The sequence below is a fragment of the Phoenix dactylifera genome, unplaced genomic scaffold (genome assembly GCF_009389715.1).
Source record: "Phoenix dactylifera cultivar Barhee BC4 unplaced genomic scaffold, palm_55x_up_171113_PBpolish2nd_filt_p 000416F, whole genome shotgun sequence".
Lineage (NCBI taxonomy): Eukaryota > Viridiplantae > Streptophyta > Magnoliopsida > Arecales > Arecaceae > Phoenix > Phoenix dactylifera.
The window spans coordinates 174,906-192,361 of NW_024067856.1; the positions used below are offsets into that span (position 1 = coordinate 174,906).

The window sequence follows — 17,456 nt, forward strand, 5'->3', positions numbered from 1 at the left end:
GATTCGAAGTTTGGGAGGTGGTCGCCAAATTGGGAAGGACTGAGCAACTTAGGAAAAAAAAATTAAATGCTAAGGTAAAAAAATTCTTAGAAAAGAAAATAAAAACTATGTGACTATAAATAGTGTACAATAAATGTAATTTTGGTGAAATAAGAAACAAAATTAGGTATCAGTTAATATTTGTGGATAACATATAATTCAAAATATTTACTTTTGTTATAGATAAACAAACGTAAAGACTGATGACGGGAGATGGAATAAAATAGGAGCTAGTTGGATGATGTAGAAAAATGCCATTAGAAATTATATGATTGACATATACTCCTTGAACCTAAAAGATAATGATTTAGATAATAATAGCACAGCTTGCAACAATGTAGGTCTTAGATTATTGTGAATAAAGAGAATCTCACCAAACAAGTTAATTTTTTAAACATGAAAATATGGAAATAGATAAGTGGTATAATTAGGAATAACGAATAAATGAATGAGAGAAGTACCAACAATGTATTGATGCACGTGCTATAAAGAAGGTCTAATGAAGAGACATGCTCTAGCATCTTTAGAAAATATTTAAGATTTCATGATAAAAGTTGTAGGAAAATACATAAAAATCTTTAAAATGATGTAGAAGACAGCCCTACCTCCGTCTTTTGTTGGGGTTATGAGAAGAAAAATAGATAGGGTTGGAAGAATGGATAACTTCCATCTACCATTTGGTTCAAAATTCTTTAAAAAAATGGATGAAAAAAAAGATTGTCCATTCATCTTGGTTCACCAATTCACATTTTCCTAATTTATGAGGATGCAACGAAGAAAGGATAAAGTGTGTGGGATGAGTTTCTACATAAAAAATTATCTATTATTAATTTTTTAATAAAATTCTAATATTTCTTAGCTTTTTTTTTTAATCAAAAGATAGTTTATTAAAAAGTTATATAATCATCCATTCTTTTTCTTTGATCCATTCTTTCTCTATCAAATAGAGAGAGTAAATAAAATTACTTGTATGGAACAAAATAACAAAGAAATCTAAATCTTTGTTCTTAAATTTTTATTTATTTATTTATTAATATCTCCGATCTTTTGTCTCAGCTACCGATACTTTTCTACCTTCCATCTAAATCTCATCACCTTATTTTGGAGCTGATGCTCGTAACCAGGCACCCTTCAGTTTTTGTGGTTTCTTGCCAAAAATCCAAAACAATCTTGTCACGCGTAATAAAAAAAAATATAAGGAAAAAAATATAATATTCAGAGAAAAAATGGAAAATATAAGCACAATAACGTATGAATAATAAAAAAGAAGAAAAGAAATTTCAGATTAATCTTAAAAAGAAGAAAGTATAAATAATAAATACCAAGCCGCTCCTGCTCTTCGTTCATCTCGTAATTAAAGCCCGCCCCATTCATCCTTCGATAAGATCGAACAAGGGAGAAAGCTAGGGTTTTTGTTGAAACCCTAGGTCCGTTCTGTTGCTCCCCGCCATCGATCGATGAGAGGACCAGAAGGAGAAGAGGTTCTTGGGCCTCCGCCGATGAACCAATCGAGCGAGGAGAACCCGCCGCCCCCGCCGGAGGCCGGGGAGGCTGGCATTCTCTCATGCGAGCTGATGGAGGACCGGGAAGCGGCGAAGGGATCGCAGCTACCCGTATCCCCTGCGCTCTCCCCCTCGTTCGTCGCGGGAGAAGAGAACCCCCCCGCCTTTGAGCTTGATGCCGCCGTGACCTCCGGCGTAGCCGGAGGTGATGATTCCTTGGAGGAAGAGGCCTTTCAGATGACTGTCGATGTGGTGGTGGAGCGCCGGGAGGAACCAGTGCTCCCGGGTTCCGCTGCGGTGTCCTTGTCCTCCTCTGACGGAGAAGACAAGAAAGCTCCGATCTTGGAGACTGATGCGGCCATCACCGGTGGCGATGCCGGACGTGATGATGTCATAGAAGAAGAGGCTTCTCGGATGGCTGTAGATGTGGTGGAACCTCAGGTGGAGCTCCCATGCCCTAGTTCCCTTGTGGAATCCCCATCTTCCCATGCGGAGGACGGGAAAGGTCCTGTTTTTTGGCTTGATGCGGCCACCACGTCCGGCTTCGCCGGCGGTGATGATTCCCTAGAAGAGGGGGCCGCCCGGATGGCCATGGACGCGATGGAGCCCCAGGGTGAGCCCCATCGCCCGAGCTCCCCCATGGGATCCCCCTCATCCTCCGGAGGAGGAGAAAAGAAGAAAGATCTTGCCTTTGAGACTGATGAGGCTGCCATCTCCCCTGTTGGTGGCGGTGACGTTGCTGTGGAAGAGGAGGATGAGCGGATTGAGACTGATAAGGCTGCCATCTCCCCTGATGGTGGCGGTGACGTTGCTGTGCAAGAAGAGGATGAGCGGATTGAGACTGATGAGGCTGCCATCTCCCCTGTTGGTGGCGGTGACGTTGCTGTGGAAGAAGAGGATGAGCGGATTGAGACTGATGAGGCTGCCATCTCCCCTGTTGGTGGCGGTGACGTTGCTGTGGAAGAAGAGGATGAGCGGATAGCTGCAGAGTCCCTGGTGGTGTGTGTGAGGAGAGGTGGAGGGAGATGGAAGAGAGGCCGACCACAGAAGGCACACGTTGGGAGGGCTCCAGCCAGGAGGAAAGAAGAGGAGGAAGTGTGTTTCATATGCTTTGATGGGGGTGATCTCGTAGTCTGTGATCGTAGGTGAGTGGGCCTCATTTCTGTCTTTCTTTGAGATGTATGTTATGTTTCTCTGATTCTTCTCATGTTTCTACCTATTTCCTGCTTCTAGGGGCTGTCCAAAGGTGTATCACCCTTCATGTGTTAATCGGGATGAGGCCTTCTTCCGGGCGAAGGGGCGATGGAACTGCGGTATACTTTGCCATCTTGCTCATACCCCATCTTTATCTTTCTGCATGTAAATCGTGGAATCAAAATTGTAGCTTGTTTTAAAGCTGCATTGTGCCATGATCCGTTCGAGGGTTCGCTTTGTGCTTGGTTGAAGGATATGCATCCGCTAACATCTTACTTTGCCTTCCCTGTACATCTGGCAAGCAGCTCAGGAATTTAAATTTTCCCAGTGCCTGTGGTTCCTTAGGGTTAATAGATAGAAGAATGGGTTATTCAAGAATTCTAATTGAATGTCCAAGTGGTAGTTGATATTATTGTGCATTCAAAGGTAAAAGGGCGAGTGACTCACATTGATAGTGGAGACTTGCAAGGATAGATATGGTATTCCAAAAACATTTTTCTGTGTTGTCAACAATATAGCGTGGTCTGTGATATTGAAATCATTTCATCCATAACATAACTTGAGTGAAACTCAAAATATCTAGTTGAGTCTATGAGGAATCATCAACCTTTGTTGTAGTGTTCATGAAGACTCTTTGCTCTTGGAATTAGCAATGGCTACACAATATCAAAGAACAAGATGAGTAAGATATAATTTCAGCAGCTTGGTTATAATGCAATAAATATTGTTATTATATACTTTGCTGTTCCACTGAATGCTATGTTATAATGATTCGTGGCAATGATATTATGATGGAATGAACAACATAAACTAGAAGAATTGTTTGAGAGGACTCTTGAAATAATTAACATCATCTCTACCGAACAAAATTAACATCGTGAGATTTTGAGGGGTTTTAGACTTTTTATATGTTATTATTTATCATAATTATGCCCGTGTCTATGACTAGTAAGATAGTAGCCGAATTTGTATTTATTATCGAAGAGGTAAAAAGCATCAGTTGGGTCATCACTTGGCATATTAGACTGTCGGCAGAAATGTTGATGAGATTTTATAAAGAGGAAAAAAAACCCGTCACAAGTTTAAAAGATAATGTAGTAGAAAGGTGTTCGACCAGTGGCTCATGCAGTTGAATTTACAACTGCTGTTGCAAGGTAGGTGTGTGATTAATTGTTGCAATGGTCATGCATATAAAAGAAAGAGAAAAGAAAAACAATAGAAAAGTCTTATGCAAATTGTGACTTCGACTGGAATCCTCCATGAAATTATAGTCTATCTGGTATGTGCTAAACACATAGATTGAGTGATGGATGTGTGGAACACATATGAGAACGAAGAGCCCATTAAGGGGCTGCTTGGATGCCCAAATATCTTATCTTCCATAAAGATAAGTTTGACAGTTGTTGTCGTCTCAAAAAGATGAAGGAAAGAGCAGTCTGGCCAGCCGAGGGAGCTTGCCAACAGGCCACGGTTGCTGGCTTTTTGAGATAAGAGATTCCTCTGGAAAGGTGGTTTGCGTTTTCCCTAATATATAGGGATTTAGGAACTGTAAGATTTCCCTATTGAGCTATTCCCATTACTAACTGCTAAAGGATTATTCATGATCATCCTATGCGGATATCCAAACAGGCCCTAAGTGCACATGTAACTATTGGGCAGACATGAGACTTAAATAAAAAGGGCCAAGATTATCATATAATTTTAAATCTTAAGTTGAAGAAACAATTTAATGTAATCATTTCTTGTTAGTTCGAATTATTGTCAATATTTCTTAATTTCTGTTAGAGTTAATGGCATATTAGAAACAATATTAATATATTAGAATCAGGGAATCAAATATATAACTTGCATATGTTGACCTTTTTGTGTAAGACTGCACTTTATGCATCTTTATGCATGAGACACTAGGCATGAATGAGTGTAAGAAATGCTAGGGATAGTTGATGTAATATCTTTATATCTATGTGATATCAAGTTAGAGGTAGCACTGTTTCCTTGCTGTGCTATGGAATAGATCATTTAAATGAAAAATGACCATATTGTGTTACAAGCCATGGCACATACATCTGAAGTTAAGAAAGATAAGTATCAGTCCTCATTAGATATAACAAGCTTTAATGTAAGGGTGCGTTATGTGGATATCCCCTCTCAGCTTGTATTTTATGTTGGACTTCTGTGCAAGGTAAATTCAAACTATTAATGTAGCGGTGGCTATTAAGTTCCAGTGAGAAATTTCTATTAAGTTCAAGTGATTTTTTTTTGAAATATGACATACAAAAAATAAGTTATGTAGAATTACTAGAAATGCTGAGTGAAATTTTGGAAGCCTATTTTAATGAAAATAATTTGTTAATTAAGTTGGTAGTTAGAAAAAGAGAAGGAAAAAAAAGAAAAAACATTAAGTTGAGAGCTGTGAATGAGTAAAAAGGCAGGAGGGGAATCCTAGTTAGAATACTCCTACTATTTTATTTGGCTTGTTGTTTCTTACAAATTTACTTTTCCTTCTTTTGCTATCAATTTATAATATTCATATCTTTGTATTGATGTTCAAATACATTTGTTTTCTTGTTCAATATTTTCATTATAACACCATAAATGCTGTATTGGGCCCTTGATTTTGCTTTTTAGATATTAATTTTGTTTTATTTCTTTCTCCTGTTTGTATAAATCATTACTTTGATTCATTAGTAATATTTTATCTGGGCATAGCAACCTTCCTAACATTGGGATTTTCTCAATTTTGCATCAGGATGGCATATTTGTAACATCTGTGAGAAATCCTCACATTATATGTGCTATACATGTACGTATTCTTTATGTAAAGGATGCATCAGAGAAGGTAGATTTATATGTGTCAGAGGAACTAAGGGCTTCTGTGAAACATGCATGAACACCGTGATGCTTATAGAAACAAATGGGCATGGAAATGAGAAAACGGTTTGCTTTCTTCAACTCTTATTTTATGCATTATATTTTGAAAATCAGTGCTATTTGCATTCTAAAATTATTAGAAGTTTTTGTACAGGTTTTTCTTTATGTAAATTGACTCAGCCCTGGAAGTGAATAGTCATGATCTGGCTTTTGTATTTTGCCAACTTTGTTGCTAACTAGTTATTAATTTTTTTTGCATTTAAAAATTATCAGAAGTTTTTATATAGGTTCTCATTTATGTAAAATAAGTTAGCCCAGAAGTTCGTGGATGGTCTGCAAATATAATGCTTCTCAAGATATTATGAAAATTCGGTTATGTTAAAACGCAGTTAACTGACAAATATGAATTGATCTCCTAGATTTTCTTTGCATAACAAGAAATGTTATTCCTTTAAACTACTAGCTGCTTTCTGCTCTTATTGTGTTTAGATGGGTCAAAACTCATCTTGGATGTTGAAAGCAGGTCTGTTTGTTACTTCAGATCAATCAAAAGTAGTCCTTGATGGTCATGATACGATACACAATGATTTAGTCCTTGATTTTATTTAGGCTGTTCCACTGATGTTCTCTTCTGCAAACTTGTTGTAGATTCACTTTATCAGAAACTTTTAAAGTATTACTTTTTTCTATTCTTTTAGTATTGTTCTATTGCTATTGTATTCTTTGATAATATTCTTCTGCTTTAGATACTAAAGTTTGTGTAATTTCTCACTTTATGTTGTTATTACTTATCCTCTGCACAACCTGCCTCATGTGACATTGTTCTTCTATTTTTGGACATTAAGATTCTGTAAATTCTCATTTTACATAGTTATTACTTGTCCTCTGCACAACCTGCCTCATGGAAATAGCAAATTTACTTTTCCAAAAGCACAGTTCATTGTGTTTCAGAGTTAGAATAGTTCTGGAGTATCTTGATTGTTCAAAAAATAGGGAACAGGAAATAGAAGGAAGATGCAAAGTGGCGGTTACGAAATGTCTTTGGATATCTAGTTGAGTGTAAATCAATCCCTGGTAACTAGTGATAAATGGAAAAGGCATGCCACTGGTCGCAACTAACAATAAATTCTTGAACTGTACTTTTTATGGGTGTGGAGCATTATATCAGGATTCTTTTGGGTATAATTTGATATCAGATTGTTATGGTAAAAGATGATGTTCGTGTTAATAGATATGTTATGGTATTTTCTGTAGCAAAACTGGTTGATGCTTGCTAGTCTCATGATTCTTTAGTATGTCATGACTAATCCTGTTATCTTGTTTGCTTGAATTTCATTTACAGGATAGAGTAGATTTTGATGATAGAAGCAGCTGGGAATTCTTGTTCAAGGACTACTGGTTAGATCTGAAAGGAAAGTTGTCCTTGACATTAGAAGAACTGAAGGGAGCTAGAAGTCCACAGAAGGATTCTAATTTAATCTCTCTCAAGGAGGAATCCTCTGATGATCTCTGTGATGCTAAAAATGAGCAACAAGCTAGTTCTGACAGCTCTTCGGGGCACCCTGAAGAAAGAATTTCTCCTGGGAAGAAGATTGAAGAAAACATCTTTGCAAAGAAAAAGGGGAAAAAACGATCTCGGAAAACCACTAACAAGGAAACCTTAATGAAAGAACCTGAAAATACAGGGACGTCTACCTCCAAGGACATTAGTTGGGCTTCAGAGGAGCTGTTAGAATTTGTGGCGCACATGAAGGATGGTGATATATCTGAGCTATCCCAATTTGATGTTCAGGCACTTTTACTTGAATATATAAAAAGGAACAATCTTCGTGATCGCCGCAGAAAAAGCCAAATTATCTGTGATTCAAGGCTTGAAAATCTGTTTGGGAAGTCACGTGTGGGACATTTTGAAATGCTTAAACTTCTTGAATCACACTTTCTGATGAAAGAGGCTTCACCACTTGATACAGATGACAATCAAGGAGGGGTTGTAGATCCTGATCCAATGGATGTTGAAGGAATTAGTGATGCCTCAATTATGACGACTTCAGATAATAGACGGAAATCACGTAGAAAGGTTGAAGAAAAAGAACCACAGACCAATATTGATGATTATGCTGCAATTGATGTTCACAACATCAGTTTAATATACTTGCGTCGTAACCTGATGGAGGATTTGCTTGATGATATTGATGCATTCAATGAGAAGGTTGTTGGATCATTTGTCAGAATACGGATTTGTGGTGTTGGTCAAAGACAAGATGTATATCGCCTGGTGCAAGTTAAAGGTAGGATACCCTTGTTACTAATTCTTTTTGATTTTTTTCCTTTCAAATAGTATGGACAAAAATTGAGCACTGTGATCTTTTAAGATATAAAATATCCATCTTTTCTTATTCAGGGACATGCAAAGCAGCAGAGAAATATAAAAGTGGAAAGAAGACAACAGATGTAATGCTGGAGATACTAAATTTAGACAAGACGGAGGTAATAACCATTGATATCATTTCAAATCAGGAGTTCACTGAGGTGAGTAATTGTCAATATTCATGATCACATGCTTATATTGCCCCTGTTCAGTTGCTCTTACCGTTATCTTTTCTGTACATGTGTGCTTTCTTCTTTCTATTTCACTATTTAAGCCTATATGAATTGCTTATAAGGTTGTAATGGTTCATTTCACTACACTTTATTCAGGTTACAGACTCGCAAGTGAACATGTTTAAGGTTCTTTGGTTCTTTTATGCACACATGTTGCAAAACATGCAAACTCCTGCTTATCAATATTGTGATCTAGTTTTAAATCATAGAGGGGGTCAGATCTAATTGGTTTGTGGATTGAATTGTGAGTTGCGAGACTCTTTCGGAATGTTTTCAAAAAGTTTAGATATGAATAAGTAAAAAGATTGAAATATAGTCAATTCTAATGGAGTAATGGCTCTTGCATATATGTATTATGAATTTTATTTCCATGACCATTAACCCATAAGTAACGTGATAAAAAATGTCTACTTAATTGAACCACTATATAAAGTCCACAAGGTATCGTAATTAGACAAATAACATATGAAGGCCGAGACTAATATAACAGATATTGTAGATATAGGATGCTTTCATTTGTCATTATAATTATCTGATTCAATACTTACAGGGTGATGCCCTGATGTTCATGCTATCCTATCCAAGACATGCTGTCTTGACTGCAATATTTGTTAGTTAATTTTTTGATATACTTCTCACTGCTTTTCCTTGATGTCAAGTGCCTTGCCTTGATACACATTCCAAAAGAATCATGTGCCCCACCAATGCGACTATACCATAGTTGGCACATGCTGATCAATCCAATACGTATGTCGCTTTATGGAAACTCTCACAAAGTCTCATCCCGCTTGCATAGCGAGGTAAGCAATCAAAGGGCTGACATTAGCGAGTGCTCATAGTGTCCTTGCTTTCTCGATATCAGTAGGATGTGACATGCTGATAATGTCGTTGGGCTGATTTTATCGAAAGAGGGGTCCATGCCTGTTGTTATGGTCTGGCATGGACGAATACAGGCCAATGGACACTGTTATTGTGTACAGTTACAATGCCACTGTACCATGCCTCCATTCTGCCAGCAGAATACCTACAAAATTGTACAAACTTAAAATTACTGGGACCTAAATCCATGGTTCCACTTTTGCTATCTTTCATCTCGGGTGACATGAATAATTAAGTGGAACAGTTCAATGATATTCTTATTTGCTAAAATTAGGTTCTTAAATCTGTTGCTGAGTAATTCAGCTTGGAGCCAATTTATATGCTTTTTTTTGGGTAAAATCAGGTTAATATGAGGAGTTAGAATGTGTTGCATGAAAAAAAATTATTATTTTTGCAAATACTTTGAAATTCTCAATAAATTTCTTTCCACATGTATTGTTATACATTGAAGTCATGAAGATGCAAACAGCCTTATCTAATTATTTGGTACCTTTTTTACCTTTTTAATGAATTTTATTGATGCTCTTATGAACTGAAGTTCAAAACGTAGCAGACATGTCTGTGTTTAATTGCTTTAGGGGCTTAATGATGGAACTATTAAATACCTAGGTGAATACAATCCATGACATTGTTAAACAAATTGTTCCTTTAATGAACATTATCAACAAGATCAAGACATGGTCATGCTCCAGCACTTGCGAGCTTTAAGCAATAAATTCACCTACTTGGGTGTGATGTGGAAGAAAATTTATGATCAAATTTGATGGTTTCTTCTGGGGGCTCTTTTGGTGGTTGTGTGTGAGAGATTCTTTAAAGATGAAACAGATGATTTTCTTTCTTTCTTTGTTTTTTCTGGTGGGGGATTGAGAGAGTAAGTGAGTGAGAGAGAGAGAAGTGATCCATACATGGGTTCCTGTAATTAGTACCAAAAAGTTCACACTGATGCATTATCCTTAATAACTCATGAAAATGATAACGAATAGATAGGTATCTTTTGTTTCTCTATGTATACCATGATGACATTAGTAATGACAGAATATTTTAGGATTCTCAAAGTTACTAAAATCTCCTTGAATTGTAAAAGATGCTTCTAAATTGTCCTTTGCTCTAACTGGCTACTATGCCGTTTCTAGGAGGAATGTAAACGCCTCAGGCAAAGCATAAAATGTGGATTTATTGGTCGACTGACTGTGGTATACTATTTTTAACTTCAACTCTTACACCTCAGCTTGATCTAATTTCAAGAAAATACCTGAAAGGGCTACCATTTCAATGTTCGTAGGGAGAAGTTCAGGAGAAAGCTCGGGTTTTACAGGCTGTCAGAGTCAATGATGTGAGTATTATACCATTGAAGTATATTTACTTCTATGGAAAAGTTACAGCTTTCCAGGATGCTTTCTTTACTTAAATGCCTGAAATTATCATGCAGTGGTTGGAAAGCGAGAAGTTACGACTTGCTCATCTTCGTGATCGTGCCAGCGAAAAGGGTCGCAGGAAAGAATATCCTTTCACCCTAAAACACAAAATGGTATTATTTGTAATTTTACATCAATCTTGTCATGCTATGCTGGTTATTTGGGTGGTTGATATTTCCATGAATTTTTATATTCATAAGAATTACTGGCTTAATTAGCTGTCTTTTGCCTGTCAAACATATGCCCACAGCATCCTGAAGGAGTTTTATGTACCGATTGATCTTTTATTGACAATAGTTATGCATTTACAGTGTCTATGTGCTCTAGGGTGCATACAAGCTAATATGTGAGTGGGTGGTGGGTGAGTTTGTGTATGCGTGCGCATGCTTTTGATGCATTTATATGGGCAGGCAACTCTGCAGAATTGTGCTGTTGCATTTGCTTGCTGCCATGCTCAAACAAAATTAAGATCATCTCTCTCTCTCTCTGTGTGTGTGTGTGTGTGTGCGTGTGTCTCCACCCGCCTCCTCCCCACCCACCTGCCTCCCTCCCTCCCTCCCTCCCGTTCTCTCTTCTCACACTTTTCTGGTGGATAAAGCACATTTTCTGATGGCCTTGGAATTTCTAATCAGGCTATGAAACTGATGTTCATTCCTATCTGTTCACATATCTTGTCATTCCACCATTTTGAGTTTTTGGTGCGATTGCTTGGGAATTGCGGCACTTGAATTTTACTAAAATAGTTAGAGGAGGATAAGTGATGTAAGGCACAGGTAGAGATGAAGATTTGTTCAGGGGCCAGGTAGAAAAGGTCGGGCCTCCATGTGTGTATTCCTTGTGGGCCATCCACTCCTGGTTTCCGTCCCTTATGACTATCGTTCTTTTCTAGGTTGCCTCCTACTTCCTTTTGTACAGGCTGCATTTCTTCATTGCTTTTAGAAATCTTTATCTTAGACATACGATATAAAAGGATATTAGTTCCTAATAGATCTGCCTGCTAAATTAAATTTTAAACTTGCTTTAGCAGATTCTGTCTTGACTATTCTTCATTCTCTATGCTTCCCACATTTTATTGAGATTTCAGTAACATACAATTTTACTATTGTTCTGATTGGATCTTAAAGTTTTGTGGAGGAAGCTCTTTCCCGGTTCAAGTATGGAGATTTAAGACACTCCAAAAAAGATATTTAGTAAAATTTTATTCGTCTTCATCATGCATTTTTCAAGGTCTCAATGCAAAACATTTTATTTGATTTTTTGTTCTTAGATAATTATCTATGAAATCAATGAAAGATAAAGTGCTTCAAGTGATGATATGCTGTTATCTTTGATGCTACATCTCTTGGTGGGACTGCTGGAACATGACCAGCTGCTTCCTTTAGTGACTTTTAATGCTGCCAAAAAAGGGCATGTGCAGAGTTAAATCTGGCATGTAATAGGGACATGAAATTGGTAATCAGTAGAGTGATGAAATCAAAGTTCTATTCAGAATTTTTTTCCTGATAAAAGACTTCTGATTCATAGTTAGCTGAAAATATATCTATGCATAAACTTAGCATGCTTTTATATACTATTAGCCAAAATGGTACTCTTCGTTATTATATATTGGCTTAACATTCAGGTTGGAATATATTCTCATGTCATTTCAGCTAAGGATGACCTGAGTTCTCCTACTCTAAGTATCATGGCCCATTTTGCAAGGAAGTTCCAGCGGCAATTGGGAGCATTGCCATGATCCACCATCGGATGATGCGATGAGGCTTTAAGTTTCCAAAAAAGTTTGGGGGAAAGGATATTTCAGCATACAGAAGAATCTTTTGCATGTTCTTTTGTGAAATAATGTTTAAGATTCACAAACCAAATAAGTACGGGAAATTGTTCATTACTAAACTGCATGAGTCATTCAAATCAGGTCTGGACAACTTTCAAACCAAAGGATTTGGACACTATTATATAAAGCTTTTCAAAACTGGCATGTAATTGTTTGAGTCCTTTCTTTAGTTTGCCACGTTGTTCACTAGTAAATTATTGGCCATTGTTATCATTAATTTGCGAATATTATACTAGTCTGCTAAATTTGATGGTATTTTAAGGTGGATGTACTATGCATATTACAAGTGTTGTGCAAGATTTTTCTTTCATGTCTATCAAAAAAGAACAGAGTCAAGAAATCAATAATATTAGTCCTTTTGGAAAGATTGATTGTTGATAGTGTAACTCCTATTACCTCCATGTGTCAAGGAGCCAAAGTTGATATGCTTTGGTGCTTTTGTGAATATATTTGCTAGGTCATGGTAACTCTAGCAAAGCAGACTTTTATTAAATGTTATTCTGCTTCTTTATGCCACATAAATTCTAGTTGCTGGCAAAAGAATTAGTTTTCATAGTTCTTTTGCATGTAGCCCGGTTATGTACCACTAACGTGTTCAATTGTTCACATTGAAATGACAATAAACCAATTCTCGAGCACTCCTTAACTGTGACTTACGCTTAGAGAATGCGTGGAAAAGTTGGGGCTTCTGAATATGCCTGAAGAGCGCAACCGTAGGCTAAATGGAGTTCCTGAAATACATGCTGACCCAAATATGAGTCCAGATTATGAAACAGCTGAGGAAGAGGAAGAGCCAGATAGTAAAAGACAAGGTCTATAGCAATTTGAAATTTTGACTGTCTTATTTGTGTAGCTTTTATGCTTTGCCTGTGTTTTGTTTTAATTATATAATTCTTATGATAAATTGCTTGCAGAACATGCAGATCACTATAGTAGATCAAGGGCCTCTGCCCTCCTTAGGAAAGGAAGGGAAGTAACATCTCCTGGGAGAGGAATTTCCATTTCAGGTGATAACTGGAATGGTTCACGGAAAAATTCAAACATCATGGAGTCAAATAGGAGTATACTGAGAGAAGGTGCTTCTTCTAAATCTGCTAGTATGGTTGGTATAACAAATGAGTTATCTTGGAAACAAGGAAATGATGTGCACGAGACAAGAAGTTGGGAACCTCCAAAAATGCCAACAAATGCAACTGGTTTGGAGACTGGTGCTTGGAATAATAACCAGCACGGTTTAAGACCCGCACAGTCATCTGGTGTTCAACCAGAAACTCCAACAGCATCTCTATCAACTGGTGTTGTGGTACCATCTAATGCAAATGAGTCCGAGAAGATCTGGCGCTATCAAGATCCGTCTGGAAAAACCCAAGGGCCCTTTTCGATGATGCAGTTGCGAAAGTGGAGTACAACTGGATACTTCCCGACTAACTTGAGGATTTGGAGAACTTTTGAGAAGCAAGAAGACTCTATATTGTTGACTGATGCACTGATTGGGAAGTTCCGAAATGACTTACCACAGCATGAACCTGCACATAATAATTTAACAGACAACAAGCAGAACATAGCAAATTGGAAAGCCAGTCAGAATGATGCTAATTTATCTACCCCTGGTATAAATGAGTCGGCGAAAGCTGATAGGTTGGTTACTCGGCCATCAGCTTGGTCTGCACCAAAGACAGAAGTTGTCAATCCTAATGAGGGAGGTCTTGGAACCTCTTTGAGAGACCAGGGATCATCAAAGGGTATCAATGCTTGGCCAGGGCAAATGCAAGGTTGGAATGGTGAAAGAACAGCAGCATCGTTCACTGGGAGCCCTTATCAACCATTATCCCATCCAAGTAGGGGCAGTCGAGGAGGAAATTCTGGTAGATGGAATAGGAGTCAGGACCATGGAAGTAATTGGGGTTCAAACACACCCATGGGGTCACAGCCTACTGGTCAGGTTTATGACAAGCCACATCCTCACTGGAGCTCTTCAAGCCAACAGTCTTCTGAAGATATGTCTAAGGTCCAAACAAGTGAATTTCCAAATCAGTGGAAAAATGATTCATATAATCTTCCTACTGCACCACAGTCGGGCAGCAGAGACTCGACAGGTGATCAAGGTGCTTTAAACAAATCTTTTCCTTCAAGTGCTTCTGTTCAACCCATGATCTATGGCTGGGGTACCACTCCAAGTAGCAGCGAAGCACACCGGTCTTTCTATGCAAGTGGGATGTCCAATAAAATTACTATGTTAGATTCTGTTGGGGAATGGGGTTCAAGTGCTGTAACTCCTATGCTTAAGCAAAGTGTCACTGCAGATGGTGGTAATCCTTATCCTGCTGCAATGTCCTCAATGCCAAATGCAGCTGAAGTGGTAGAAACCATGGGGTCTTCCCAGCTTCCAGATAAGGTAGATGATAGGGGAAATTTTCAGATATCCAGTCAGCAGAAAATTCCTCCTGTGCATGAGTCATCGATGACTTTGGAAAACCAATCATCTCTTGAATTGCCTTGTAGGGATGAAGTTATTTCCCCAACTACTGACACTCAGCTTGCTGGTGGCTTGGACAAGAACCAGTGCCCACAGAGTGATGACGCACGTCCAGCTCCAAGAAGTGAGCAGGTATCAGGTGACATCTTGTCTTCTGGATGTGGTGAGACAGTCCCTTCCCAATTGAATGACAGGCAGGACAATCGTGTAGTCTGGCAAGGTCAACCTGATCTTGGCAAAAAGTGGGCTGAAGCACATGACAGATTGGCTGATAAAAGAAAGTCATTGGTAGATGGCAGGGGGTCGGATCCTGGCTCTGTTGTTGATGCACATGATACTAATCTGATCACTGAATCCTATGCATTGGAGCCCAAATCAGCTCAGCAATCAGAAATTTCTTCAGGCCCTAATTTAGGGTCTGAATCTCTAGGCTGGACATCTCATTCAGCTCCAAAACAAAAGCCTGACAGTTCATGTCCCATTCCTGCATTTGCTGAGAATAGATCAGAACAAAATCAATCCCAAAGGCCAGAGTCAAGCCTCGCAGGTCCTGAGTGCATCAATTCTCATAATTCGGGAATACCATCAGATGGGAAGAGCACTGAGCATTTGATGCCTGCTCCGGCAATTAAAATGATTTCCTCTGAATGGAGTGGTAGTGGTGTCAATTCTAACGTTGGTAACAATCAAAATGTTCAATTTGTCTCATTGGATGGTTCTAAGCCTTTGGCATCTTCTCAGTGCGAGGCATCTGCTGAACTTGCTCAACCATCAAATGCAGGCCTCAGTGCTGCAGCGCATGGTCAGAGCAATTTCTGGGGAGTGGCCCCACAAAATCCAAACACGGGTACAGTATCACAGGGAAATGCAAATATGAATTGGGCAACAACAATACAAGGCAACATGAACATGGGCTGGGGTTTGGTTGCACAGAGCAATATTAACGTATCTCAGGGAACACCAGCTCAAGGGTTTGCAAATTTGAACATGGGTTTGGGGACCCCACCTCAGGCAAATATGGTTGTGAATGCAGGTTGGGTACCAGCAGCGCCGGGAAATACAATTGGAAATCCAGCTTGGGGAACACCATTTCAGGGAAACCCAAACCCTGGTACTGGCTGGGCGGCGCATGTGCAGGGAAGTATGTCAGTAAATCCTGGTTGGGGCACGGTCCCACAGGGCAATACAAACTCAAATCCAAGATTGGTAACACTGCCATCAGGAAATACAAACCAGAATGCTAGCTGGGGAACGCCGACGCAGGGAAATATGGATATGAACTCAAATTCTACTTGGGGATCAGGACAAGGAAATATGAATCCGACCTGGGATCCATCAGTTGGAGACCCGAACAGCTGGAACACTCCTCAAGCACAAGCTGGAGATAGGCATTCTGGTCAGAGTGGCAGCGACACAGGGAATGCTGCTGGGAGGCCTATGTGGAATAGGATTCAGTCTGGTGGTGGGGGAGGGTCATCCCGACCTCCAAGAGGGCAAAGAGGAATATGCAGATTCCATGAGAATGGGCACTGCAAGAAAGGAGCATCCTGCAACTACATTCATTCATGATCGAGTAAGGTGGAGAAAAACAGTATGGTTTCTTTTTTCTTTTTTGTACATAGTCTCTCTTTTAGTTGGTTTGAAAGCTATATTGGCTTGGAAGCTGGTTTTGTCTTGCCATTTGAAAGTTTGTGCAGTTAAAATAGTATTTTTGTAACCTTTTTATTGGTATACCCTACCCACAAACGGTAGAAATAAGCCATCCAGACAGATCTGCAGTTGATGTAACTGAGATGGTAGCCTGTTCCTTCTTGGAGGCACAATGTTGCGGCTGCCCATATGGTCCACAAGCTAAACACGGGGATTTTGTCCTGACAGAGTAAGGTGATCCATGTCCTAATATTTTGTGTTTATACATGTGCTTGTGTACTGGCAATCGTCTTCCAGCTGAGAAGTCAAAACAGATTCGAGTTAAGCTCCGAAGCCAATGGTTAGCTTGATGATTAATAAGGGCCTTGAAACAGAATCAATTTCTCTGAATCATGAACTAGTAGCTCTTACAAGTGTGTTGTGCTATTCTATAATTTCTCCCCTGGTAATGCAAAATTTTGGTCCTATTTTACATAATTCTCTCATGTTTTGAAGGGTTGCAAAAAGTTTATTGCGTTTCCAGAAGTTCCAAGAATTGTAATTAAGCATCAGCTGTCTATAGAAATTCTCAAAAGCTTCTGTAATGACCAGTTTGATTCATGTGAGTGTGTGGCGATCTCTCTGTCCTTATCAGTTTTTATCATCAACAGGCGAAAATATCAGCTACAATGGAGGACTGATGAATAGATAGCTTCAGTCACCAGGTAGTTTGTTACTTCAGCTATTTTTTTCTTCCCCTTTTCTTCGTCCTTGTTTATATCCAATCTTTGAAGGCAGCATGACAGTTCAGTGTGGAGCCTAGAGTTAAATGTTAAAAAAATCTAGTGCAATTCCTGTCCCTCTTTACCTAATTACCTCCTGGTATCAAAAGATAAAGACAGTATGATAACTCTCTATCAGATTGATGCATCAACAATTTGGAAGATTTCCAGTGGGAGAAATCTTTTTCCTGTCGTCCTGTAGAAGACTTGAATGCAAGCAGCTTTTGTGGATGGAAC

At 38.8% G+C, this 17,456-nt stretch overlaps 1 protein-coding gene across 2 annotated transcripts; it reads left to right on the forward strand.

Moving 5' to 3' along the window:
- The first annotated feature begins 1,374 nt into the window (after positions 1–1,374).
- On the forward strand, positions 1,375–17,058 carry LOC103723430 (zinc finger CCCH domain-containing protein 19-like). Of its 2 annotated transcripts, none has more exons than XM_026800080.2 (10): positions 1,375–2,686; positions 2,775–2,854; positions 5,485–5,672; positions 6,949–7,894; positions 8,008–8,135; positions 10,220–10,279; positions 10,369–10,419; positions 10,516–10,586; positions 12,990–13,144; positions 13,256–17,058. In XM_026800080.2, exons 1-10 carry the CDS (start codon positions 1,497–1,499, stop codon positions 16,375–16,377), a joined length of 5,991 nt encoding a protein of 1,996 aa, XP_026655881.1. In that variant the 5' UTR covers positions 1,375–1,496; the 3' UTR covers positions 16,378–17,058. The 2 variants fall into 2 exon arrangements, with proteins under 2 accessions (XP_026655881.1, XP_008812561.1); XM_008814339.4 differs by having other exon boundaries at positions 1,376–2,686; positions 13,247–17,058.
- The last annotated feature ends 398 nt before the right edge of the window (positions 17,059–17,456 follow it).

Excerpts from the sequence above, each read along its gene's own strand:
- LOC103723430 (XM_008814339.4), top strand. The coding sequence starts at position 1,497 with ATGAGAGGACCAGAAGGAGAAGAGGTTCTTGGGCCTCCGCCGATGAAC. Across the intron at positions 5,673-6,948 it reads GGCATGGAAATGAGAAAACG|GATAGAGTAGATTTTGATGA; the intron begins GTTTGCTTTCTT and ends TTTCATTTACAG. Across the intron at positions 13,145-13,246 it reads GCCAGATAGTAAAAGACAAG|AACATGCAGATCACTATAGT; the intron begins GTCTATAGCAAT and ends AATTGCTTGCAG.